The sequence below is a fragment of the Hyla sarda genome, chromosome 3 (assembly GCF_029499605.1).
Source record: "Hyla sarda isolate aHylSar1 chromosome 3, aHylSar1.hap1, whole genome shotgun sequence".
NCBI lineage: Eukaryota > Metazoa > Chordata > Amphibia > Anura > Hylidae > Hyla > Hyla sarda.
The window spans coordinates 32,369,697-32,396,558 of NC_079191.1; the positions used below are offsets into that span (position 1 = coordinate 32,369,697).

At 43.1% G+C, this 26,862-nt stretch overlaps 1 protein-coding gene across 5 annotated transcripts in view; it reads right to left on the bottom strand.

Annotated features, from left to right (window-relative positions):
- PKHD1 (PKHD1 ciliary IPT domain containing fibrocystin/polyductin) overlaps positions 1 to 26,862 on the bottom strand; it is a 707,308-nt gene that overhangs the window by 290,830 nt on the left and 389,616 nt on the right. For all 5 annotated transcript variants that reach the window (XM_056564010.1, XM_056564009.1, XM_056564011.1 and 2 more), the window contains 2 exons: positions 5,301 to 5,366; positions 4,965 to 5,087 (listed from right to left, as the gene is read on the bottom strand). In XM_056564010.1, coding sequence (XP_056419985.1) covers positions 4,965 to 5,087; positions 5,301 to 5,366 — 189 coding nt within the window. The remainder of the gene's footprint in view (positions 1 to 4,964; positions 5,088 to 5,300; positions 5,367 to 26,862) is intronic.

The following is a 26,862-nucleotide window of genomic DNA, read 5'->3' on the forward strand; positions in this document are numbered from 1 at the left end:
TACCAGAAAGAAAAGAACAACTCAACTTCAGCAGCTGATAATTATTGAAAGGATTAAGATTTTTTAATAGAAGTAATTTACAAATCTGTTTAACTTTCTGGAGGAAGTTGATATAATTTTTTTTTTCCTGGAATACCGTATATACTCGAGTATAAGCCGAGTTTTTCAGCACGATTTTTCGTGCTGAAAACACCCCCCTCGGCTTATACTCGAGTGAACTCTCCACCCGCAGTGGTCTTCAACCTGCGGACCTCCAGAGGTTTCAAAACTACAACTCCCAGCAAGCCCGGGTAGCCATCGGCTGTCCGGGCTTGCTGGGAGTTGTAGTATTGAAACCTCTGGAGGTCCGCAGGTTGAAGACCACTGCGGCCTTCGACATCATCCAGCCCCCTCTCACCCCCTTTAGTTCTGTACAGTACTCGCCTCCGCTCGGCGCTGGTCCGGTGCCGCAGGACTGTCCGGAGAGGAGGTGGTCCGGTGGGATAGTGGTTCCGGGCTGCTATCTTCACCGGGGAGGCCTCTTCTAAGCGCTTCGGGCCCGGCCCCAGAATAGTCACGTTGCCTTGACGACGACGCAGAGGTACGTTCATTACTAACGTACTTCTGCGTCATGGTCAAGGCAACGCCTCTATTCTGGGCCCGAAGCGCAGAGAAGAGGCCCCCTGTGAAGATAGCAGCCCGGAACCACTATCCCACCGGACGACCTCCTCACCGGACAGTCCTGCAGCACCGAACCAGCGCTGACCGGAGGTGAGTACAGAACTAAAGGGGGTGAGAGGGGGCTGGATGATTTCGAAGGCCGCAGTGGTCTTCAACCTGCGGACCTCCAGAGGTTTCAAAACTACAACTCCCAGCAAGCCCGGACAGCCGATGGCTGCCCGGGCTTGCTGGGAGTTGTAGTTTTGAAACCTCTGGAGGTCCGCAGGTTGAAGACCACTGAGGGCGGATGATGACAAGAGGATGATGAAGGGGGTGTGTGGGATGATGACAAGGGGATGATGAAGGGGGGTGGGGATGATGACAAGGGGATGATGAAGGGGGGATGTGTGGGATGATGACAAGGGGATGATGAAGGGGGGATGTGTGGGATGATGACAAGGGAATGATGACAGGTGATGATGATGAGGGTCTGGATGATGATAGGGTGATAATGATGAGGATGTTAATGACGGGGGTCTGGATGATGACAGGGGGGGATGATGTATTTCCCACCCTAGGCTTATACTCGAGTCAATAACTTTTCCTGGGATTTTGGGGTGAAATTAGGGGCCTCGGCTTATACGCGGGTCGGCTTATACTCGAGTATATACGGTACCCCTTTAATGTGCTCTATGTAAGTCTATGGGAAAGTGGTTGTCTGTGCACACAGTGGCCCTGATTTACTAACATGTTCCAGATTCTTTTTATCGGATTATGCAACACTTTGTGCGACACATTTTACTGGTAAAAACCTGACGGTTTTCTAATTACTCTGAGTATTTTTTTTAACCCGACTAAAGGGGTGTGGTTTACATAATTAGGGGCATGTTCCCGACATGTTCCTGAAAACCCGACAGTTGTATTTAAAAAAAAAAGCCAGAAAAATAATGAAATACTGAACTTAAAAACCCGACTGCCTTGAGGTGTGGGGAATGTGTTAAAAATGTGTTTAAAAAAAAAAATCCTGTTACTTTGTCCCCTTAGTAGCTTTTTATATTACAATCTTTATTGTTTTTCTTTATTTTTTTGCAGTTTCTCTCTTTTTTTTTTTCTCTTTAAATCTTGGCTTTCATTTCCCTTTTTTTTTCTTTATTTTCTTTATTACTTTTTGATTATTAAGCCATTAACGACCATGAATGTAAAGTTACGTCCTGGTGCAGAGTTACTTTGCTTTATTTATTTGCTTTTATTTTTCCTGTGCGACACTTTTTTTTTCCCCGTGCGACAGAATTTAATATCATGCGACAGAATTTTCCCGACATGTGCAAAACATTGATAAATATGTATGAGAAAAAGTAGTCGGGGAAAAAAAAAAACACTACGAAAATAACCCGACACTCTTAGTAAATCAGGGCCAGTATGTAAAAAAATACGTCCCCATTTTAGCAGGCACTTGACATGTCACTTATTTAGGCAGCTGCAAAAAGGTCTCCGTATTTTTGTACACATTGGGGGAGATTTATCAAAAACTGTGCAGAGGAAGAGTAGTGCAGTTGCCCATGGCAACCAATCAGATCGCTTCTTTCATTTTTAAAGAGACCAGTGAAAAATGAAAGAAGCGATCTGATTGGTTGCTATGGGTAACTGGGCAACTTTTTCTCTGGACAGATTTTGATAAATCTCCCCCATTGTGCACAGACAACTACTTTCCCATAGACTAACAAAATCACATTAACCCATTCAGGTCATTGGGCATGAATAAGCGCCCTAGTCCTGCTCCCATTGTATGAAGCTCACTTAGGAGCTGAGCACGCTGCATACATTGTGGGTTCTGGTTGCTATCCACAATGGGGACTCATGGCTTATGCCGGATATCGCCAATCAAGCCAAAAGATCCCAACTTTTTGCCCTTATTATGGAATTCCATTATTTGATCAGCCAGGAGGTTTCCGAGAAACCGATTTCCGGGAGGCTACACCGCCACTGCACATCATCTTAAAGTTCATACATACTGACCCATGGGAAGCTCTGCTCAGTTTTTTTCTCCCTTACTAGACATAAAATGGGTAAAAAACATTCCCAGCTAGGTCGGGGAGCTGATCGAGACCAACGCTGCAAAATGGCAGGGTGCCGATCAGTTGAGAGGAGGGGCAGAGGGTCCCGTTCTGCGCGCCCTTAATATAGGCAGCATCAGCAGCCTGTAGTAATGGAACACAGATAACACTGATCAATGCTGTGATATGGGACTTTTCTGTTGTCTTAAAGGGGTTATCCAGGAAAAAACTTTTATATATCAACTGGCTCCAGAAAGTTAAACAGATTTGTAAATTACTTCTATTAAAAAATCTTAATCCTTTCAGTACTTATGAGCTTCTGAAGTTAAGGTTGTTCTTTTCTATCTAAGTGCTCTCTGATGACACGTGTCTCGGGAACCGCCCAGTTTAGAAGCAAATCCCCATAGCAAACCTCTTCTAAACTGGCCGGTTCCCGAGACAGGTGTCATGAGAGAGCACTTAGACAGAAAAGAACAACCTTAACTTCAGAAGCTCATAAGTACTGAAAGGATTAAGATTTTTTAATAGAAGTAATTTACAAATCGGTTTAACTTTCTGGAGCCAGTTGAGATATATATATATATATATATATATATATATATATATATATATATATATAAAAAGTTTTTTCCTGGATAACCCCTTTAAATTGTTGAACATAGTGGCCGTGCCTTCCATCTCGTGCACCTGGAATTTGGGGTATGAGGAGTCACACAACAGGGTGAGCTGTATCTTACCGATTTTTGATGTTTAAAATAGCTCAGGCAAGATGGCTGACCCCCTTAATAATGTGAAAAAAATAACATAAAAAATTGAAACAAAGTAGTAAAAAAAACAACTATCTGCCTCTAGTAAGAAAAGAAAAAAATAGGTAACACATTTCTTAAAAAAATGAAAATAAAACTGCCATATGGCGTCCATATTATACCAATAGCATCTGCAGTGCAATACAAGGAATACCTGCTTGCTGTGAACCTGTTCCTGTGAGCAATGGGAGAATATATGACAGTTATAATGCAATGCAGTGTTTCCCAACCAGAGTGCTTCCAGCTGTTGCAAAGCTACAATTCCCAGCATGCCCGGACAGCCTTCGGCTGTCCGGGCATGCTTGGAGTTGTAGTTTTGCAAAAGCTGGAGGAATACTGGCTGGGAAACACGGTTGTAGTGTATGGTTATGTTGTTCAAGGAATTCTATTCCGCAGCTTCTAGGAAGGGCTGGGTGACAACAGAAATGGCCCCTGATGACAAGAGAAACCTGTCAATTATTTGTTGGGAGTTGTAATTTTGCAACAGCTGGAGGTATACTGGTAGGAAAATACTGTTATAATGTATGGTTAAGTTGTTAAAAATCCTATTCAGCAGCCTCTGGGACAGGTAGTTGACAACCAAAATAGCCCCTGATGACAAAAAAAAACTGTCTGTAATTTGCTGGAAGTTGTAGTTTTGTAACAGATGGAGGCACACTGGTTGGGGAACACTGATATGGTTATGTTGTTAAAAAAAATTATATTCAGCAGCTTCTGGGAGGACTGGGTGACAACCAAAAATAGCCCCCTGATGACATAAAAAGAGAAACCTGTCTGTAATTTGTTGGAAGTTATAGTTTTGTTATAGCTGGAGGCCCACTGGTTGGGAAACACTGATATATGGTTATGTTGTTAAAGAATTTTATATTCAGCAACTTCTGGTACAGCTAGGTTACAATCAAAATGGCCCCTGATGACAAAAAAAACAGAAACCTGTCTGGAATTTGTTGAGAGTTGTAGTTTTGCCACATATTGAGCCACACTGGTTGGGAAACACTGGTTCAATGTGACCAAAGTAGAAACTTGCCCTTGGTTTCAGGCTTCAGATGCCTCAGATTGAGTCATTGTGGCACCCCCTGAGACCCGTGTTCGGCCCTGCCCTTGGAAATGATGGCCTCATTACATTTTGCCCATTTTCTGAGAATAACAAAAGTAACTTATCAGATAAAACATTTTGCTTTTTCTACTTTAATTCCTCCAGAGCCGGGAGGGATTTGCAGTGATTTGCCAACTACTTTACAGATATGATTCATATCCCCCAAATTTATTGCTCATTTCCAAGCGTCCTACATATGTGCGAGATAATATATTACAGATGAATCGCGGCAGAGACTGGGTGGCTTGTAAATTAAACAGCAAAGCTGGACGCCCACAGCCAAGAAGACTCCTAGTCATAATAGAGAGACAGCGCGCGGGGCTGAGATTGATTCTTGTCGGGCTGTTGTTTTCCATGTTTTATACTTACTGGGTAGGACGATAACATCATCTCCTGCCTGGGGTATGGTGGAACCGTGTCCTCCCCAGCCCTCGCCAACCCCTGCCCAAGACTCTGGAGAGGACCATCTAAGAACGGAACGGGGTGCGGGTGCTGACAAGGAATAATGAATAGCATTTAGTCAGCTTTTCAAATCTACTTACATAGAAGAACATTATAAAATCTGAACTACCTTTACCCACCACTAGGAGAAGCTTACTGCATACTAATCATACCTTGACCTCAATAGTAAAACAGTATTCAGTGAGCTCCACGGCTCCACCTAATGGTGGCTGCAAGCAGTAAGATATTTCTCCTTGTACTCACTTGGGGTTGTCTGGATGCTTATCTCTTCTGCTTTGAGTTGTACGGTTACTTGTCCTTCACCTGCAACTGCAACAGAAAACACGTATTCAATAAAACGCCAAACACGGAGAGCCATGAAATTGTAGACTGGTGGGCCCACCAGAGGACATGATTCTGAAGTCCACAGTCCATCTATACCAGTGGTCTCAAACTGTGGTATCTAACTACCTACTGGGTGTTTTTATCTAATAGGGGAGGATTCTCTACCTACTGTACCTAACTACCTACTGGGGGCTTTTACCTAATAGGGGAATTTCCTACCTACTGTACCTAACTACCTATTTGGGGGATTTTACCTGATAGGGGGGATTCCTTACCTACTGTACCTAACTACCTACTGGGGGATTTTACCTGATAGGTTGGATTTCCTACCTAATGTACCTAACTACCTACTATGGGCTTTTACCTCATAGGTACAGTAGGTAGGAAATCCCCCCTATGAGGTAAAAGCCCCTAGTAGGTAGTTAGGTACAGTAGGTAGGAAATCCCCCCCTAACTACCTACTGGGGGATTTTACCTGATAAGGGGGATTTCCTACCTACTATACCTAACAACCTACTGGGGGATTTTAACTGATAGGGGGGATTTCCTACCTACCTACTTGGAGCTTCTACATAATAGGGGGAATTACCTACCCCAGGAAGCAACTACTTAATAGTGGTGAATTACCTACCCAGGGAAGCAACTACTTAATGTAGGGGAATTATCTACCCACCACCAACCAATTTCTCTACTGCCCCCCCCCCCCCCCCCAACACACTTACCAACTCACTCATAGTATACAAGCTGCCAAGAAGGCATTAATTGGGGCACTATGGGTAGGCAAAAGTTGAGGAATGTGCTGTAAAATGTGTATAGCCTAACAAGTATTTCTGGCTGATTCTGCAGAGTTGAGTCATGGTTAAAAAAAAAAAAACTGTCATTATTCTGGTCTGAACCAGATAGAGAAGAAAAAGAAAAAAAAAGGGAATGACTCAAAGAAGACGCCCCCTGTGAGTCACTAAATGTAACTGCACTATGATCACTCAAACATTCTGCAGCGCCTGTGTAGAACTGGGGTCACCATTATAAGGGCATTGTATGGGGGGGATACAATGTATATTGTGGCTTTATGTTTGAATTTTGAGTTTCACCTCCAAAAGTCTAGAGCCACCTCTGATGGTCTTGACTACCACATAGTGGAATGACCCACATGAGCGAATTAGTCCTCATGCCCCATGAGAAATGACTGTTCTTGTATGAACTTAGACGGGTCAAATCCTGAGGGACTTACTTTATGTTCACAGATGCAGCATTGACCCTAATGTTTTAGAGAAGAAAAGATGTCCCTTTTACATTGTGGAGTATCTATATTTTACTTTTAATACCTTTAGTTGCAAACAGCATCTATGATGATTTAGTTTGACATGTTCTGTTTTCAATTTTCATGTTTAAAAATGTTCTTTCTTAACATTTCACAACCTATAAAGTAATCCAGACGGGTGACCACCCAACTCAATGTTGTTAAAGGGGTACTTTCGTGGAAAACTTTTTTTTTTTTTTTTTTAAATCAACTGGGGCCAGAAAGTTAAACAGGTTTGTAAATTACTTCTATTAAAAATTCTTAATCCTTCCAGTACTTTTTAGGGGCTAAATTCTACAGAGGAAATGCTTTACTTTTTAGATTTCTCTGATGTCATGACCACAGTGCTCTCTGCTGACCTCTGCTGTCCATTTTAGGAACATGTTAGGAACTGTCCAGAGCAGCATATGTTTGCAATGGGGATTTTCTCCTTCTCTGGACAGTTCCTAAAATGGTCAGCAGAGGTCAGCAGAGAGCACTGTAGTCATGACATCAGAGAAATCTAAAAAGTAAAGCATTTCCTCTGTAGTATTTAGCCCCTAAAAAGTACTGGAAAAATTAAGATTTTTTTTAATAGAAGTAATTCACAAATCTGTTTATCTCTCTGGCACCAGTTTATTTAAAAAAAAAAAAGTTTTCCAGTGGAGTACCCCTTTAACACACACAGGTTGGTCATGTCTTCAGATCTCCTCCTGCAAATTGTAGGGCTGGGGTAATCCCCCTCATAGACAAAATTAATACCCTTCACCCTAGTATCCCACTTAAAGGGGTACTCCGGCACTAAGACATCTTATCCCCAATCCAAAGGATAGAGGATAAGATGTCTGATCGCGGGGGTCCCGCCGCTGGGGACCCCCTGCAATCTAGTATGCAGCACCCACCTGTGAGCACTGCAGGAAGCGCTGGAGGCTCCAAGTCTTATGCCTCCCGACCAAGGGGACGGAGTATCGTGACGTCACGACTCCGTCCTGTGTGACGTCACGCTCCGCCCCCTCAATGCAAGTCTATGGGAGGGGGCGCGACGGTGCCCATTGTATCTGACAGTGCCCATTTAAAAGAAAAACTGAGCTGCAATGCCAGACATAACCTTTGGACAGGTGTGGCGCTGTTTTTGGAATAAGCACAGAATTACAAAGTGATGGTAGCCACGTATGGAAGGTCCCTTTAAAGCAGTGGTCTTAAACCGTGGCGATCCAGATGTTGCAAAACTTCAACCCCCAGCATGCCCGGACAGCCATGCTGGGAGTTGAAGTTTTGCAACATCTGGAGGACCACGGTTTGAGACCACTGCTTTAAAGTGGCACTCTAGTGGCACTGATTTTTTTAATCAACTGGTGCCATAAAGTTAAAGGGGTTATCCAGGGAAAAAACTTTTTTTATATATATATCAACTGGCTCCAGAAAGTTAAACAGATTTGTAAATTACTTCTATTAAAAAATCTTAATCCTTTCAGTACTTATGAGCTTCTGAAGTTAAGGTTGTTGTTTTCTGTCTAAGTGCTCTCTGATGACACGTGTCTCGGGAAACGCCCAGTTTAGAAGATGTTTGCTATGGGAATTTGCTTCTAAACTGGGCAGTTCCCGAGACACGTTTCATCAGAGAGGATTTAGACAGAAAAGAACAACCTTAACTTCTGAAGCTCATAAGTACTGAAAGAATTAAGATGTTTTAATAGAAGTAACTTACAAATCTGTTTAACTTTCTGGAGCCAGTTGATCTATAAAAAAAAGTTTTTTCCTGGATATCCCCTTTAACCCCTTAACGACGCAGGACGTATATTTACGTCCTGCGGCGGCTCCCGCCATATGAAGCGGGATCGCGCCGCGATCCCGCATCATATCGCGTCGGTCCCGACGCTCATCAACGGCCTGGACCCGCGGCTAATACCACACATCGCCGATCGCGGCGATGTGTGGTATTAACCCTTTAGAAGTGGCGGTCAAAGCTGACCGCCGCTTCTAAAGCGAAAGTGAAAGTGACCCGGCTGCTCAGTCGGGCTGTTCGGGATTTCACCGCGGCGTCCCGAACAGCTGGCAGGACACCGGGAGTGCCCCTCCCTGCCTCCTCGGTGTCCGATCGGCGAATGACTGCTCAGTGCCTGAGATCCAGGCAGGAGCAGTCAAGCGCCGATAACACTGATCACAGGCGTGTTAATACACGCCTGTGATCAGGATGAGAGATCAGTGTGTGCAGTGTTATAGGTCCCTATGGGACCTATAACACTGCAAAAAAAAAGTAAAAAAAAAGTGTTAATAAAGGTCATTTAACCCCTTCCCTAATAAAAGTTTGAATCACCCCCCTTTTCCCATAAAAAAATAAAACAGTGTAAAAAAATAAATTAATAAACATATGTGGTATCGCCGCGTGCGTAGATGTCCGAACTATCAAAATATATCATTAATTAAACCGTACGGTCAATGGTGTACGCGCAAAAAAATTCCAAAGTCAAAAAAAGCGCATTTTTGGTCACTTTTTATACCATTAAAAAATGAATAAAAAGTGATCAAAAAGTCCGATCAAAACAAAAATCATACCGATAAAAACTTCAGATCACGGCGCAAAAAATGAGTCCTCATACCGCCCTGTACATGGAAAAATAAAAAAAGTTGTAGGGGTCAGAAGATGACATTTTTAAACGTATAAATTTTCCTGCATGTAGTTATGATTTTTTCCAGAAGTCCGACAAAATCAAACCTATATAAGTAGGGTATCATTTTAACCGTATGGACCTAAAGAATAATGATAAGGTGTAATTTTTACCAAAATATGCACTGCGTAGAAACGGAAGCCCCCAAAAGTTACAAAATGGCATTTTTTCTTCGATTTTGTTGCACAATGATTTTTTTTCCGTTCCGCCGTGCATTTTTGGGTAAAATGACTAATGTCACTGCAAAGTAGAATTGGCGATGCAAAAATGATTTTTAAAAGGTAAGGAGGAAAAAACGAAAGTGCAAAAACGGAAAAACCTTGAGTCCTTAAGGGGTTAAACAGATTTGTAAATTACTTCTATTTAAAAGTCGTATTCCTTCCAGTACTGATCAGCTGCTGTATGCTCCACATTTTTTAATTTATTTTCTGTCTTGTCCACAGTGCTCTCTGCTGACACCTCTGTCCATGTCAGGGACTGTCCAGAGCAGGAGAGGTTTGCTATGGGGATTTGCTCCTGCTCTGGACAGTTCCTGACATGGACAGAGGTGTCAGCAGAGAGCACTGTGGTCAGAAAGAAAAGAAATGTAAAAAGAAAAGAACTTCCTTGATAGTATACAGAAGCTGATAAGTACTGGAAGGATTAAGATTTTGTAATAGAAGTAATTTACAAATCTGTTTAACTTTCTGGCACTAGTTGATTTAAAAAATAGAAAATAAAATGATTTCACCGGAGTACCCCTTTAAAGCGTTGCTATGACCCGTTCAAATGGACCATAAAATAATAACCGGATCATCTCAGCCACTTTAATAATAATAATTCGGCTCTTGATATGAGTTTTTCTAGTGTCCGGCCATCTGCAGATGATTTGCTCCGTCTGGTCCTCCCTCCGCCCTCATCCTTAATAGATTTTTGAGAATCTGATGTCTCCAGAAACTGTGATCAGCATCAAAGACATGACTCAACATATAACAATTTGCAGATCTTAGAACACTTTGAATGTCAAATAAGATTATTGCAGGAGTCTGTGAAATCATGAATGATCCGCCGGGCTGAAGAGGCCGGGCCCTGGGATTACATAATGATCATGGAGTTCAGAGCGGAGGATTTGTTACAATATAAGCGGAGGGCTGACTCACGAGATAACAATTCACCTTCATATTAAAGGAGCACTCTGATATCAGAAAATTGTGATTAAAGCGTACCTGTCATAGTGCAAAAAAAAAGAAAAAATAGTGATATGTTACTCAGGACCCAATCCTGATCATGTGCATATAATTTTTATGTGTCTCGGACCTATATATCCAGAGATATAAGCATTTATCTGCTGGTGAGTTACTTTTTGATTGTGCAGGCTGGAGGGGGCGTGTCTGTCTGTCTCCCTCACAAGAGTAAGCCTGGGCAGTCAGCCAATCAGTACTCTCTACTCTCTAACCCTTTCCTCTCTGGTTTTATGCTGTGTCATGTTACACAGAGGAAGATACTTGGAGCTTGCCTGCAGGAATCAGAAGACATTATGGTGAATTCATAACAGGATAAAATGTATAAATATAAGAATAGATCTTTATAAAATGAGTGCAAGGATTTTTTAGATAAAAGTACAGCAATTTTTATGAATACATGTTCTATCTGTTTTATTTTCTCCTAGTAAAGCTGGATGCTAATCAGCATAGCTGTCACTGTGTGTGTCATTCATCTTTCACAGACTCCTGAATGTCTGATCAACTTCTTTGTCATTCAGGAGTCCGAGAAAACTTTGACTATTTCAGCATGCTGGGAGTTGTAGTTTAGTAACAACTGAAGCTGCAATGTTTGTAAATAACTGTGTTAGAGCAGTGTTGCCTCCAGCTGTTGTAAAACTGCAGCTCCCAGTATGTCCACACATCCTTTATCTGTAGTTTTGCATACACAATAGAAATCTCCTATACTGGATACCGGTATGCTCTACGGCCGGTATCCAGTATGCTGTAAAATCTAGACTAGTCTGTCTGGCTAAAAGACAGGCGACCCCTAGTGGTGGCTATTTTGAGCTTGAATTTCAGGTGAAAATGTAAAAATTTTTTAACAGGTGTATATTGTGAAATGTCATATTATAATGAGTCCTGCAATATATGAAAAGTTTATAACAATGACAGTGCCTCTTTAATCCAAGATATAGCACTTTCTAATATAGCCCCTTAAGGATGCTATGGGGATTTTCTCCTACTCTGGACAGTTCCTAAAATGGACAGAGATGTCAGCAGAAAGCACTGTGGTCATGATGTCAGCAGAGAGCTCTGTGTTCCAAAAAGAAAACAATTTCCTCTGTAGTATTCAACAGCTAATTAGTACTGGAAGGATTAAGATTTTTAAATAGAAGTAATTTACAAATCTGTCACCTTTCTGGCACCAGTTGATTTAAAAAAAAAAAAAAAAAAGTTTTCCACCAGAGTACCCCTTTTAAAAGGCTAGGCTAGATCTTGTCTCTGAACTCCGCCAACCCCGTTCCCCCCCGCCAGAGTTACTTTAGAGCCTGTACACAATGGCCACACCTAAGTACATGACCTCTAAGGCTATGTTCACACGGCAGAATTTCTGCAGTAGATTCCGCAGAAATTAATTTTCCATTCACTTCAGTGGAATTCCTGCAGCCGAAATTCTGCAGCAGAAATTCTGCCATGTGAATGGGACAGCGGATTGCCATTGAAGTGCATTGGATATAAATTGATGCAAAATTCCATGCAGAAATTTCGCGTGACGGAAATTCCATATGTCCGCATCAATTTCTTCATCCGCATTTGTGCAAAATTCCGCATCTTTTTCCGGTGCGGAATCCGGATACTTTATGCATGATTCCACAGCACAGTTAAAAAGATGGAATACATGTATTCTGAACGTGTTTCCGAAAATTCCGGACCAATTCGGCACAAATTAAATTGACTTCAATGGGATTCTGCAGCCAAAGTCTGGAAAAATCTAAGACCTGAATATTTTTCCTGAACATGGAAAGCGGGATTTCCGCATAAAACATTCCGCAGCAGAAATTCTGCTGTGTGAATGACCATGCGGAATCCCATTAAAGTGTATGAGCAATACATTTTAGCAGAATTCCGTGCAGAAATTCTGTCATGTGAACACGGCCATAGTCTCTCACTTTGGAGGACTAAATATATTCTTACATAACATGGACTTTCTATTGATTTCAATGAGAAATGTGCAATGCTTCTTTTCCCCTGTGGAGGCGCTGCAGGGAAACTAAGTACTTGCTGCCAGGTTTACCCACAGATTGCAACTGGTTACTGAAGGTGGCGGTGGCACATATTATCCCCTTTCAAATAATAAACTTCATCCACCTTTTAATACGGTTGTACAGAATAAGAAAGATGTGGCTACTTTCTTCTAAAAATGGCGCCACACCTGACCACTGGTTGTTTAATGTACTGCAACTCAGCATAATTCACTCCAATGGAGCTGATCTGCAATTCCACATACAGCCAGTGCAAAGCTGTGGCGCTGATTTCCAATGCTTGTACAACCCCCTTGAAACCATAGTACAATGATAAAGTCCTATTATGACAATAGTCGACTAAAGTCTCCACCGCCGGATCCATCATCTTGTCCACCGCTCAGCAGTCCCGGGACTAATATTTTGCATAATTTAAGACCCATTTATTCCTCATCCATCTTTTTTTTGGTGAATGTGTAGTTTTTTTTCCCAGGGTTCCCATGGTAATCGAGCACATTAACAAAGTCTAAAGGTTCATTAATTCTAAGAGTTCAATAAATTAGTGGAAATAATGAAGACTTCAATCTTTCGGATAATTACATTTTTGCTGGTAAGGAGCATATGCCGATCTGCCCGGTGAAAATGTCATGATTAAACAATCAGCACCGGCTAACCTAACGCCTAATTATTAAGGAATCCAGGGGGCAATGATACCAAGATCAGGATGGGCCAATGACACCTATCAGGATGGGCCAGTGATACCTATTAGGGTAGGCGTTTGACACCTATTAGGGTGGGGAGAAGACACCTATCAGGATGGGCAGGTGACACCTATTAGTGTGGACCAATGACACTTATTAGGATGGGCCAGTGACACCTATTAGGGTGGGCCGATGACACCTATCAGGATGGGCCGGTGACACCTATTAGGGTGGGCCGATGACACCTATCAAGATGGGTCAGTGACACCTATTAGGATGGGCTGATGACACCTATCTTGATGGGCTGGTGACACCTATCAGGATGGGCCGGTGACACCTATTAGGATGGGCCAATGACACCTATAATGGTGGGCCGATGACACCTATTAGGGTGGGCCAATGACACCTATTAGGGTGGGTCGATGACACCTATCAGGATGGGCCGGTGACACCTATTAGGGTGGGCCGATGACACTTATTAGGATGGGCCGGTGACACCAATTATGGTGGGCCGATTACACCTATCAGGATGGACCGGTGACACCTATTAGGATGGGCTGATAACACCTATCAGGGTGAGCTGGTGACACCTATCAGGATGGGCCGGTGACACCTATTAGAATGGACCAATGAGACCTATCAGAATGGGCTGATGACACCAATTAGGATGGGTAGACCCCCAAAACGGACAAAAGGTTCCCTACTGAGAACCCCGGCACCTCTAAAGGAAGGGAGCAGTAAAGCCAGGTTTGTGGCTAAGTTATTCCTTTGTTATGTCTTTTTGGAAAGCTGTGTGACAGCCAATATGGTCTAACAGCTTTCCTAGAGTCCTAAATGGCAGATATGCTTATTATAAGAGGTTGTTAAAGAGTGCGTTCACACGCTATAACTAGCAGCCGGTTTCCGCTGCGGCAATCCCGCTGCGAGTTACGCTACCATTGGTTTAAATGGGTCCACAGGCAGTCCGCAATAGTGTCATATTTGCGGACTGTCCGCGGACCCATTCAAATGAATGGTAGTGTAACTCGCAGCGGGTTTCCCGCAGCGGAAACCAGCTTCTAGTAATAGCGTGTGAACGCACCCTTATGATACAAATTTGAAGCATATGGATAAAATATGAAACTCTTGTCCATTTGGTGGATCCAGAATTCCTTGTGGCACTGGGAACTTTCGCGCACATGGGCTTTTCTTATTTCCTGCATTTCATTGACTATAATGGATGTTCACACTGAGGACCTGAGAATGTCAGGAAATTCTGCCATTCAGACAATTTCTGCTTAACTTTTAATTGACGTGGAAAGGGAACGGGATGGAAGCGGAAATCCACACTGAAAATAGTATTTTCAATGTGAAAATCAGGAGGTCTCATCAGAAAATGTTGACTTGTAAGTTGGAAATGCAGTGACAATTCCTTTCAATTTTGCGTCAGTTCCGCTCCAAACTGATTTCATCAAAAAATGTAAGGTCCCATTGACTTTTAGGCCGGGTTGACACTTTAGAATTTCCGGACAGATAAAAATCCATATGGAGATTCCGAGTGTGGCCAGCGCCGACTGAATCAGTCATCACTAGGACCGCACAGACATTACCATCCCCATAGACGGATCAATGTTCTGGAGGAAATTGTTGATTTTAATTTTGTGTCGGAATTCCCATCAGAAATTTCCACAGTGCGAATGGGATCACGGAAAACTCCTTCACCTGCATGTTAAAGGGGTACTCCCGTTGAAAAATTTTTTTTCTTAATCAACTGGTGTCAGAAAGTTAAAACAGATTTGTAAAATTACTTATATTAAAAAAAATCTTAATCCTTCCAGTACTTTTTAGGGGCTGTATACTACAGAGGAAATGTTTATCTTTTTGGATTTCTCTTATGTCATGACCACAGTGCTGTCTGCTGTCCTCTGCTGTCCATTTTAGGAACTGTAGTATACAGCCCCTAAAAAGTACCGGAAGGAGTAGGATTTTTTAATAGAAGTAATTTACAAATCTGTATAACTTTCTGGCACCAAAAGAAAAAAAAAAGTTTTCCACGGTAGTACCCCTTTAAGCTTCATGCAGCGGCGTTTTTGACTGAAATTCCTAAGCTGAATTCTGGTCGGAAATTCCGCAGTGTGAACACGGCCTTAGTCAGGGGGCTTCTACCTGCGAATTCTGTCAGAAGAATGAACATGTTCTATCTTCTGGCGGGGTACACTTCCCCCTATAAATTCCCTAGTGTGAACAGAGCAGGAGAAAGAATTGGTGCAGAATGTGTGAGCAGGATTCTGGATGTAAATTCTGTAATGAAAACATACCCAAAGGCAGTGTTTCCCAAGCAGGGTGCCTCCAGCTGTTGCAAAACTACAATTCCCAGCATGCCCGGACAGCCAAAGGCTGTCCGGGCATTCTGGGAGTTGTAGTTTTGCAACAACTGCAGGCACCCTGCTTGGGAAACACTGCCCTTAGGGCTCATTCACACTACATGTTTTCCAAGCTGAATTCTGCTCCGTAGAAAATTCGGTGCAGCAGCCTCCTATTGCTGCACCATTCACACTACAGAGCTTCCAGATCCCACCAAAACCAATCAACACGTTCATTCTTTCAGCAGAATCTGCTCGGAATTGCATTGCCATCTATGGAGAGGATGCATTTCCATACTGTTCTAGCACTTTCCTAGTACCACTGCCCCTTTGTTCTGGCCATAACCAAAACTGGCGCTGGACACTAAAGACATTGGCGCCATATCCTAGTGATATGCGGTCAACTTTGCAAAAACAATTTGGGATTTAACCCTTTTCCGTTCACTCAAGGTCCATAGATCGATGGTTCGGGGAATTTGTATAGAACAGTGGTTGGATGGGTTTGGGGTGGTCCAATACGGTTTTTCTACACCATTGGTCTCCAAACTGTGGACCTCCAGATGATGTAAACCTACACAGTTAGGAGACCACTGGTATTAAAGGGGTACCCCGGTGGAAAACCTTTTTTTTTTTTTTTTAAATCAACTGGTGCCAGAAAGTTAAACAGTTTTGTAAATTACTTCTATTAAAAAATCTTAATCCTTCCAGTACTTATTAGCAGCTGAATACTACAGAGGAAATTATTCTCTTTTTGGAACACAGTGCTTTCTGCTGACATCACGAGCACAGTGCTCTCTGTTGACATCTCTGTCCATTTTAGGAACTGTCCAGAGCAGCATGTTTGCTATGGGGATTTTCTCCTACTCTCGACAGTTCAGAAATATCAGCAGAGAGCACTGTGCTCGTGATGTCAGCAGAGAGCACTGTGTTCCAGAAAGAAAATAATTTCCTCTGTAGTATTCAGCAGCTAATAAGTACTGGAAGGATTAAGATTTTTTAATTGAAGGAATTTACAAATCTGTTGAACTTTCTGGCACCAGTTGATTTAAAAAAAAAAAAGTTTTCCACGGGAGTACCCCTTTAAGTACCCATTAACTGTTCCCATTAAAGGGGTCTTAACCGTTCTCACAAGCGGAGAACGGGTTAAACCCGGTGGGTCCCGGTTGCTACGGGCAGCCAGGACCCATGGCTAATGCCGGGCACAGCCAATCGGGCATTACCCCTTTAGAAAATGCGGGGTTAACGGTGCCGGTAGCTCAGTGGAGCTGATGAGACATCCGCGGCGGCATCGCTATCTCCCGATCAGCTGGGTGAACGCCAGGAGGGTCCTCACCTGCCTCCTCCTCGTCCGATCGGCGCTCTGCTGCTCCAAGCCTGCTACAGGCTAGAGCAGCAGGGCGCCGATAACACTGATCAATGCTATGCAATGGCATAGCATTGATCAGTATATGCAATCAGAAGATTGCATGTTATAGCCCCCTATGGGGGCTAAAAAAATAAATAAAAAAAAGCAAAGTATAAATAAAAAAGTGAATAAAAATGAATTAACCCCTTCCCTATTTAAGGTTTAAATCACCCCCCCTTTTCCCATTTTTAAAAATAAAAATAGTAATATGTGGTACCGGCACATGTGTAAATGCCCAAACTATTAAAATATAAGGTTAGCTAAACCGCACGGTCCATGGTGTACACGTAAAAAAATACCAAACTCCAAAATTGCGCATTTTTGGTCACTTCATACACCATAAAAAACGAATAAAAAGCGATCAAAAAGTCCCATCAAAACATAAATTGGAACCGATAAAAACTACAGGTCATGGCACAAAAAATGAGCCCGTATGTGGAAAAATAGAAAAGTTATAGGGGTCAGAAGATGACAATTTTAAACATACTAATTTTGGTGCATGTAGTTATAATTTTTTTTAAGTATAAAAATAAAATAAAACCTACATAAACTGGGAATCCCTGTGACCATATGGACCTACAGAATAAAGGTGTCATTTTTACTAAAAAGAAACAGAAGCCCCCAAAAGTAACAAAAGTGAATTTTTTTTTCAATTTCACCCCACAAATATATATATTTTTAGTTTTGCAGTAAATTTTGTTACTAAATTATTGATATCATTACAAAGTACAAATGGTGGCACAAAAAACAAGCCCCTATATGGGTCTGTAGGTGCAAAATTGAAAGTGTGATGATTTTTAGAAGGGGAGGAGGGAAAAACGAAAGTACAAAAACTAAAATTGCCCTGGTCCTTAAGGTCAAAATTGGCTTGGTCTTTGAAGGGTTAAACCGCAATGTTATTGACTCATAACTTACTACAAAACAATAATGGCAGAATTGCTGTTATTCCACCATTCCACTCAAAAAACATAAAAAAAGGCAGTTCGAAATGAGCATTTCTAGAGATGAGTGAATCGGACGAAGACGAATTCGCTCCGAATTTCGTGAAAAATTTGATTTGGACCAAATCGGAACTTTGACTGAATTCAAAATAACAAATTTTGTCATTAGTGACACCAGCTGTGATCGTCCTGTATAATGTATAGATGAGAGCGGCTTTCTCCTGCGCTTGCATCTCTGCAATAGATAGGACGACAGTCAGGAGTGACACCGCTGTGATCTGTCCTTAACTGCAGGTACTACTGCTCCCGACTTGGAGCACACTCTGCTCCATGCTGGGAGCCGTAGTACCTGCATCAATATACAGATCGGAGCGGGTGTCACTTCTGACACCTGTTGTGAATTGTCTATTAATGCAGGTACTACAGCTCCCAGCATGGAGCAGAGTGTGCTCCATGTTGGAAGCAGTAGTACCTGCATGTAAGGAAAGATCACAGTGGGTGTCACTCCTGACACCCGCTGCGATCGTCCTGTATAATGTATAGATGCAGCCGACCGCTCTTCTCTGGTCACACTGTAGTATGAGTATATGCCGTATATATAACTATTATTCATATTTCCCGCAGAGAGATGTGATTGGCTGGAACCATCTGGCCAATCACAGCTCTCTGGGGGAAATATGAATAAGTGATGTGACTTCTATTCACATCACTGGCCGGCCGGAGTATAGTGCAGAGATGCCAGCACAGGAGAAAGCCGCTCCATCTCTGCAATAGATGGGACAATCGCATGTGGTGTCAGGAGTGACACCCGGGGCAATCTGTCTATTAACAAAGGTCCTACTACTCCCATCATGGAACAGTCTGTTCCATGCTGGGAGCAGTAGAACTACCTAAAAAAAATTAAAAAGTAGAGAAAAAAAAGTGAAACACACAGACACTTTATTAAACACAATATTAAAATACATTACTTAAAAAAATTTGCCGCAAATATATTCGGATCGAATCAATTTTTATTTTTTTTTTAAATCGGCAAATCGTCCGAATAGAATTTTTCAGAAATGCGCTCATCTTTAAGCATTTTGATGTGGCGATGCAAAAAATTAGAAAATTCCTGCGATCCTTAATGCCAAAATACATTTGGTCCAAAAGGGGTTAATTGATACACCATTTATTGATGATACATTCAATGGCTTTACAATCTACAGCAGGGTTTCCCAAGCAGGGTGCCTTCAGCTGTTGCAAAACCACAACTCCTAGCATGCCCGGACAGCCTTCGGCTGTCCGAGCATGCTGGGAGTTGAAGTTTTTCAACAGCTGGAGGCACACTGCTTCGGAAAGACTGATCTACAGTATCCAGAGGACATAGAGGTAATGTCTGCAAGCACTAAAAAAAAGAACTAAATGCTTCACAAAGATACAATATATCATGTTGGTGCTTATGTTCCCGGATGAAGCACACATTCTACAGCACAGAGGATTTTGCCCCCAGGTCTTCTGTATAGGGGCAATTGTTGGGACAAGCCTCCTGGTGCCTATTGTTTAATTTGACTTTTCACCCAACAAGCCGGGAGGTAGAGCCGTGTCCTGTGACCGAGATTTCCCATACTAAACCCATATATTTATCATGGCTGTAAGTGTTCCTGTAGAATCCCATTATATTTTAGCATTGATTGATGTTCAATTTATACAAACGATCGCCCCGCGGAATATCTGGAGAGGTGAGCGCCACAATGCAAGGAGATAAAAGGCAAAAGTGTGAGCAAGAGGCAGACTTAACTACTTAATGCCTGTTCATATAACATGTCCTACCGCACGGAGAGTAGAACTAAGGTCATCTCTGTTAGGGGGGTCTATAGGTTTTGGCTGATACATTGAATGATATGTATGAAATAAATAAACAATAATGAAAAAAAAAAACAGGAGCAAATTGTCGGAATAAGGGACATGGGGAATAACACTGACCCTAGCGCCATGCGGTGACTGAATAATACCAACCGTTGGTACCAAATAACAGAAATATACACTGATTGTAGATTTGTGTGATTCCTCAATTACAATATGGAACTATTCAGTGAAGAAGTAAGTTGTAAGCAGGGTCTAGAGTGCTGCCTCCTCTGTACAAACATATAAATACTATAATACTGCTCGTATATACAAGACTATAACTCCTATAATACTGCTCCTATGTACAAGAATATAACTACTATAATACTGCTCCTATATACAAGAATATAACTACTATAATATTGCTCCTATATACAAGAATATAATTACTATAATACTGCTCCTATATACAAGAATATAACTACTATAATACTGCTCCTATATACAAGAATATAACTACTATAATACTGCTCCTATGTACAAGAATATAACTACTATAATACTGCTCCTATGTACAAGAATATAACTACTATAATACTGCTCCTATATACAAGAATATAACTACTATAATACTGCTCCTATATACAAAAATATAACTACTATAATACTGCTCCTATATACAAGAATATATCTACTCTAATACTGCTCCTATATACAAGAATATAACTACTATAATACTGCTCCTATATACAAGAATATAACTACTATAATACTACTCCTATATACAAGAATATAACTACTATAATACTACTCCTATGTACAAGAATAGAACTACTATAATACTGCTCCTATGTACAAGAATAGAACTACTATAATACTGCTCCTATGTACAAGAATATATCTACTATAGTACTGCTCCTATATACAAGAATATAACTACTATAATACTGCTCCTATATACAAGAATATAGCTACTATAGTACTGCTCCTATATACAAGAATATAACTGCTATAATACTACTCCTATATACTGTTACTCCGATCGCTCCGGGTCCCTGCTCCTCCCCGGAGCGCTCGCAGCGTTCTCCTTTCTGCAGAGCCCCGGTCAGACCCGCTGACCGGGAGCACTGCACTGACACTGACGACGGGGATGCGATTCGCATAGCGGCTCCGCTCTCTAGGGCGCGCGCACGCCAGCTCTCTAAGATTTGGGCCAGTGCACCAATGATTGGTGCCTGGCCCAATCAGTCTGATTAGCTTCCACCTGTGCACATGTCTATTTAACCTCACTTCCCCTTTCCTTCCTTGCCGGATCTTGTTGCCTTGTGCCAGAGAAAGCGTTTAGTGTATGTCCCAAGCCTGTGTTCCAGACTTTCTGCTGTTTCCCCTGACTACGACCCTTGCTGCCTGCCCTGACCTTCTTCTACGTCCGACCTTGCTCTTGCCTTGTCCTTTTGTACCGCGCCTGTCTCAGCAGTCAGAGAGGTTGAGCCGTTACCGGTGGATACGACCTGGTTGCTACCGCCGCAGCAAGACCATCCCGCTTTGCGGCGGGCTCTGGTGAATACCAGTAGCAACTTAGAACCGGTCCACCGGTACGGTCCACGCCAATCCCTCGCTGACACAGAGGATCCACATCCAGCCTGCCGAATCATAACATATACAAGAATATAACTACTATAATACTGCTCCTATGTACAAGAATATAACTACTATAATACTGCTCCTATATACAAGAATATATCTACTATAATACTGCTCCTATATACAAGAATATAACTACTATAATACTACTCCTATATACAAGAATAGAACTACTATAATACTGCTCCTATATGCAAGAATATAACTACTATAATACTGCTTTTATATACAAGAATATAACTACTATAATACTGCTCCCATATACAAGAATATAACTACTATAATACTGCTCCTATATACAAGAATATATCTACTATAAGACGACTCCTATGTATAAGAATAGAACTACTATAATACTGCTCCTATATACAAGAATATAACTACTATAATACTGCTCCTATATACAAGAATATATCTACTATAATACTGCTCCTATATACCAGAATATAACTACTATAATACTGCTCCTATATACAAGAATATAACTACTATAATACTGCTCCTATATACAAGAATATAACTACTATAATACTGCTCCTATATACATGAATATAACTACTATAATACTGCTCCTATGTACAAGAATATAACTACTATAATACTGCTCCTATATACAAGAATATAACTACTATAATACTGCTCCTATGTACAAGAATATAACTACTATAATACTGCCTCCTATATACAAGAATAGAACTACTATAATACTGCTCCGCTCCTATATACAAGAATATAACTACTATAATACTGATTCCTAAATACAAGAATATAACTACTATAATACTGCTCCTATATACAAGAATATAACTACTATAATACTGCTCCTATGTACAAGAATATAACTACTATAATACTGCTCCTATATACAAGAATATAACTACTATAATACTGCTCCTATATACAAGAATATAACTACTATAATACTGCTCCTACATACAAGAATATAACTACTATAACACTGCCTCTTATATACAAGAATATAACTACTATAATACAGCCTCCTAGCTGAGAGGTTGTGTGTGTGTAGCTCTCCTGATGTCTGGAGAAAGCCCGGGGCGGGGCCACCCTGGGTGGGGAAGCTCCCCAAGCAAGGCCCAGGCTTCTCGGCCTATTCTGGGAATTAATCCCCATACACCACAATCCATGGATGAAAATCCTAAAGTTTCTCTGGATGTAAGAAATGTTCAGAATGTTGTCAGTTCTGGTGCAGCAAGAAGCACAGATGAGAAGAAAGCTGTGGAAGTGAGGAAAGAAACTTCATCAAGTAAGGTAATGGCTGCAGGTGTGCAATCCACCCCTCCTGCAGTCAGACAGAGGAGAACATCCCTGGAGAAGCAGACCATGCAGGAGAATCTGCAGCAGCCTGTCCTGATACGTTCTGACCGCACACGATACGGGAGCGGGAGCAGCGCAAAAGTTACAAGCACGCCAGAGGGGACCAGAGGGAGTACAGCAGGAAGGCTTCAGGGGGCCACAAGTGCGGTCACTGAGAAGAACCAGGGGCCCAGTCCCCAGTCTGGAGATTGTGACCCTGTAGCAGTGACCACAGCACCGAGACAGATCCCACCTCAGAAGCAGAGTTCTGTGAGTACCCCACCAGCACGGCCCCCCAATACTCAGCGGGCGCCTGAACTGTGTTTGGCCGAGCAGATACCAGCTCTGGTAAAGAGACTTGAGACCTTAAAAAAGACAAAGTTACAGCTGCAGAAACAGACTGTATATACAAGCTAAAGGCAGCAAACCCCAATAACCATGCTGTACATGATAAGAAGCTGAGCTCCCTCGCTGTGCAGCTCGCTGACACTGTGCAGGACATGGAGGACGTATTGGACCAGATGGGACCAGTCGCTGAGACCTTCAGAAATCAGCAGCGATTTGAGGGATATAAGGAAAGACCAGCGCCAAAGTCATCTACTGCTGCACCTAAGTCTTCAGCCTCACCAGGGGACACCCAGCAGTCCTGTGCAAGACAAGAGGACATCCAGCAGTCCTGTGCAAGACCACTCCTCAGACCAGCCAGCTTCCCTTTTGAAAAAGGAAATTTGTACAGACAAGCAGAAGCAAGCGTCCAGCAACATCAGAGACCTGCAGAGACTCCTCCAGAGGTACCACAAGTCCCAGCAGTCAGCACGGTGAAGCAGGACTATGGACTCCTACCAGAAGGTAACTCTGTAACCGTTGTGCAGTCACCACAAGCCCCTGGGGGCAGTAGAGAGCAGCAGGACTGTGGACTCTTACCTGAAGGCAGCAGTGCAGCAGAGAGTTCACAGGACATGGCTCTGCAGGGCTTGCTGGGCTCTGTAGTGCAGGATCATACTGCCAGTGACTGCACTGATATGACTGTATGTGATATTACTGATAATGTGTCTGCAGAGGGGGGCGCTTCACAGTCTGTGTGGGATCTGGGGTCATCTCTGGGGTCAGGTCCACCATTAGTTCAGCCTCCAGAGGCTTGTGACCCCCAGAGTATAGAGGTTGATGGTGGGGAGGGGGCTGTACAGTCTGATGCACAACACTTCCCCCCTTTAGTCACACAAGTGTCAGACCCCCCTAGTACGGCTGGTCAGCAGCCATCACAGCGCCCCCAAGTACAGCAGGAGGGTAGAAGTAGTGGCGCTTCCTCTGGTAATGCCTGGAGCCGCGGGTCACCATTCATGTCCAATGTGAATTATACAGGTCAGGCTTTCAAGAGGAGGAACGTGGTCAGGTTCAGACATAGAGGGGCCAAGGAGGAGCTGCCTGACAGGAGGTTTGTGGTCCGTGAACTTCTGTGCCACCAAATGGGCTTCCTGCCATCTAACATCCTGGCAGTGATAAACCTTCCTGACAGGCAGGGCTATGACGTCAGCTTCAAACTCATGTCTGACCTGGATCGCTTCTGGGCCCATGTCACCCGGGTGAGAGATGCTGATGGCTGGAATAAGTTCAGCTTTGTCCCCATCTCCAGACCAGACACAGCAAACGTCACCATTATATTCTGGAACGAGTCTGTCCCCCCCCAGGATATTGTTGTGTGGTTAAAGAGACACTGTGACCTAATGTCAGACCTGACTAAGACCAGGGATGAGGACGGCATATGGACGGGCGGGTGGAAGGTCCTGGTAAAGTTACGGCAGATAAACAACATAACCCAACATCTGCCCAATTCTTTCTTCATTGGCCGGGAGAAAGGGGTTTGTTTCTATGCAGGTCAGCCCAGAAAATGCTTCAAGTGTGGGAAGACCGGTCATATCGCGAGTGTGTGCACCCTAGTGAAGTGTAATTTATGTGGGGAGATCGGCCATGTCAGCGCCACCTGCCAGAATATCCGCTGCAACCTCTGTGGTAAGACCGGTCACTCCCACAGGGACTGTCCTGACGCCTGGCATAACATCTGTAAGGACTTCCCTGATGAGGACCTGCTGGAGGGGGCAGAGGACCTGGAGGAGGAGACGTTGGTGTCAGGGTCAGCAGTGACACAACCTGAGCCTCAGCATAACATGGGTGACACTAGAGGTGACGATATGGGTGACAATATTGGTGACACTAGCGGTGACAATATGGGTGACAATATTGGTGACACAGTGCCCGACCAGTCCCAGCCAGGAGCCACTGAGGGGAACAGGGAGGTCACTGAGCAGGTTGTGGCCATGTCTTCTTCTGCCCCAGCATCAATAAATCCGCAGAAGAGACGGAAGAAAGACAAAACCAGCCGTAAGCCTGAGGAGGGATGGACCACTGTCCAAAAACCTTCCAAAAAGAAAGTAGACCCCGGGTCAGGTGTCATGACCATCACAAATAGGTACAGTGTGTTGTCAGAGTCAGACGTTGAGGAAGAGATGGAGAGGGAGCTAAAGAGAGTGATAGATGAATTTAATGAAGACCAAGAGGGTGATCCCCCCACAAAAAAGAGACCCCCACGAGCAAAACGTCTGTCCGAATCGGACATGGAAACAGGTGGTCAGCAGGAGGGCTCGGACTCAGATCTGTGATGATGGGGGTGACATCTCTGCTTCTTCTGCTTTCCTTTGTTATGATGGCCGACTTTACCCTTAAAGTGTTCTCCAGTAATGTGAACAGTGTCAGAGTGAGGAGGACCAGACATGTCGTATATGACCATCTAAAGTCTATTGATGCTGACATCTTCTTCTTACAGGAGACACGTTTAAATACTCAAGGACTGTTACGTGAGGCAGAGCGTGAATGGCGGTCTGGTCCATCCTTTTGGTCACTGGCTGTGGAACCAAGTGCCGGGGTCTCTATCCTGTTTACCACCAATGATGTAACTGTACATAGGCTGACAGAGGTATTGATGGGAAGGTGCCTAATGCTAGAAGTTACTATTCGGGGTAGAAGGCTCCGACTCATTAATATCTATGGTTCACAGACAGTGACTGAAAGGGTTAACCTTTATAATGAAGTGAAGCCATATCTCTTCACGTCTGTCCCCGTCATCTTGGCTGGAGATTTTAATGCCTCCAGAACATCTAGTGACAGAACATCTAATAGACCTCTAACACGAGACTCCAAGGTCTTAAACAACATCATTCTACAGGCCGGGTTGTCAGATGTGTTTGTGCAGGGTGGTCGGAAACCAAAATGTACCTATTTCTGTGGTGGAAGAAGTAGTCGTATAGATTTAGCTCTGGTTAGTCCCACAGAGACCATTGGTGAGAAGGATGAGAAGATCGTCCCTTATTCTGACCATCTGGCCTTATATTTTTGTCTGGGTGTCACACAGGGTCCTGAGACAGGTAGAGGGTTGTGGAGACTGAATTCCAGTCTATTAGAGGATCCTTCTGTGCAGAGACAGGTTCACTCTCTTATACAGGGTCAACTAGAGAGGGTGGACTTCTATGATGATATGGCCGACTGGTGGGAGGATGTCAAGGATGAGATCAGAACCCTCTTAAAGAGACTGTCAGTTATAAAGGGGAAGAGTAAGTATGGCCAGTATCTCAAGCTGCGGAAAGAATTGGAGTCACTATATTCGGCGGGTGGGGACCAACAAAGGATAGACCGGCTGAAATCTGAGATAAGGCAGTATCAGTACAGCAGGTATACCTCCCTGGTTCTTGAAAGGGATTATGGGTCCTTAGGGTCTCCTGATCCCTTTGAGAATTGCCGGGAGCGGGTGGCAAATAAATCTGTCACCGGTCTCACTGACTCCCAGGGTGTTTTGCAGGAATCTCGGGAGGGTATCCTGGGGGTGGTGAGATCGTACTATGCTGACTTGTTTCAGAGGAAGGTTTTGGATAGAGACAAGATGACCCAATTCTTGGAGACAACTCCGCTCCCTGATACTAATGATTTGGACTTTTCTCCTTTGACAGCAGAATTGACGGTGGCGGAGGTCAAAGAGGCCATTGATAAGTTACATGTGAAGAAGGCACCAGGTCCGGATGGGATAACAGCAGAATTCTATAAGACATTCAGAGACCTCTTGGCCCCAATCCTCGTGGATGTTTATACAAATTGTCTAGAAAGTCACC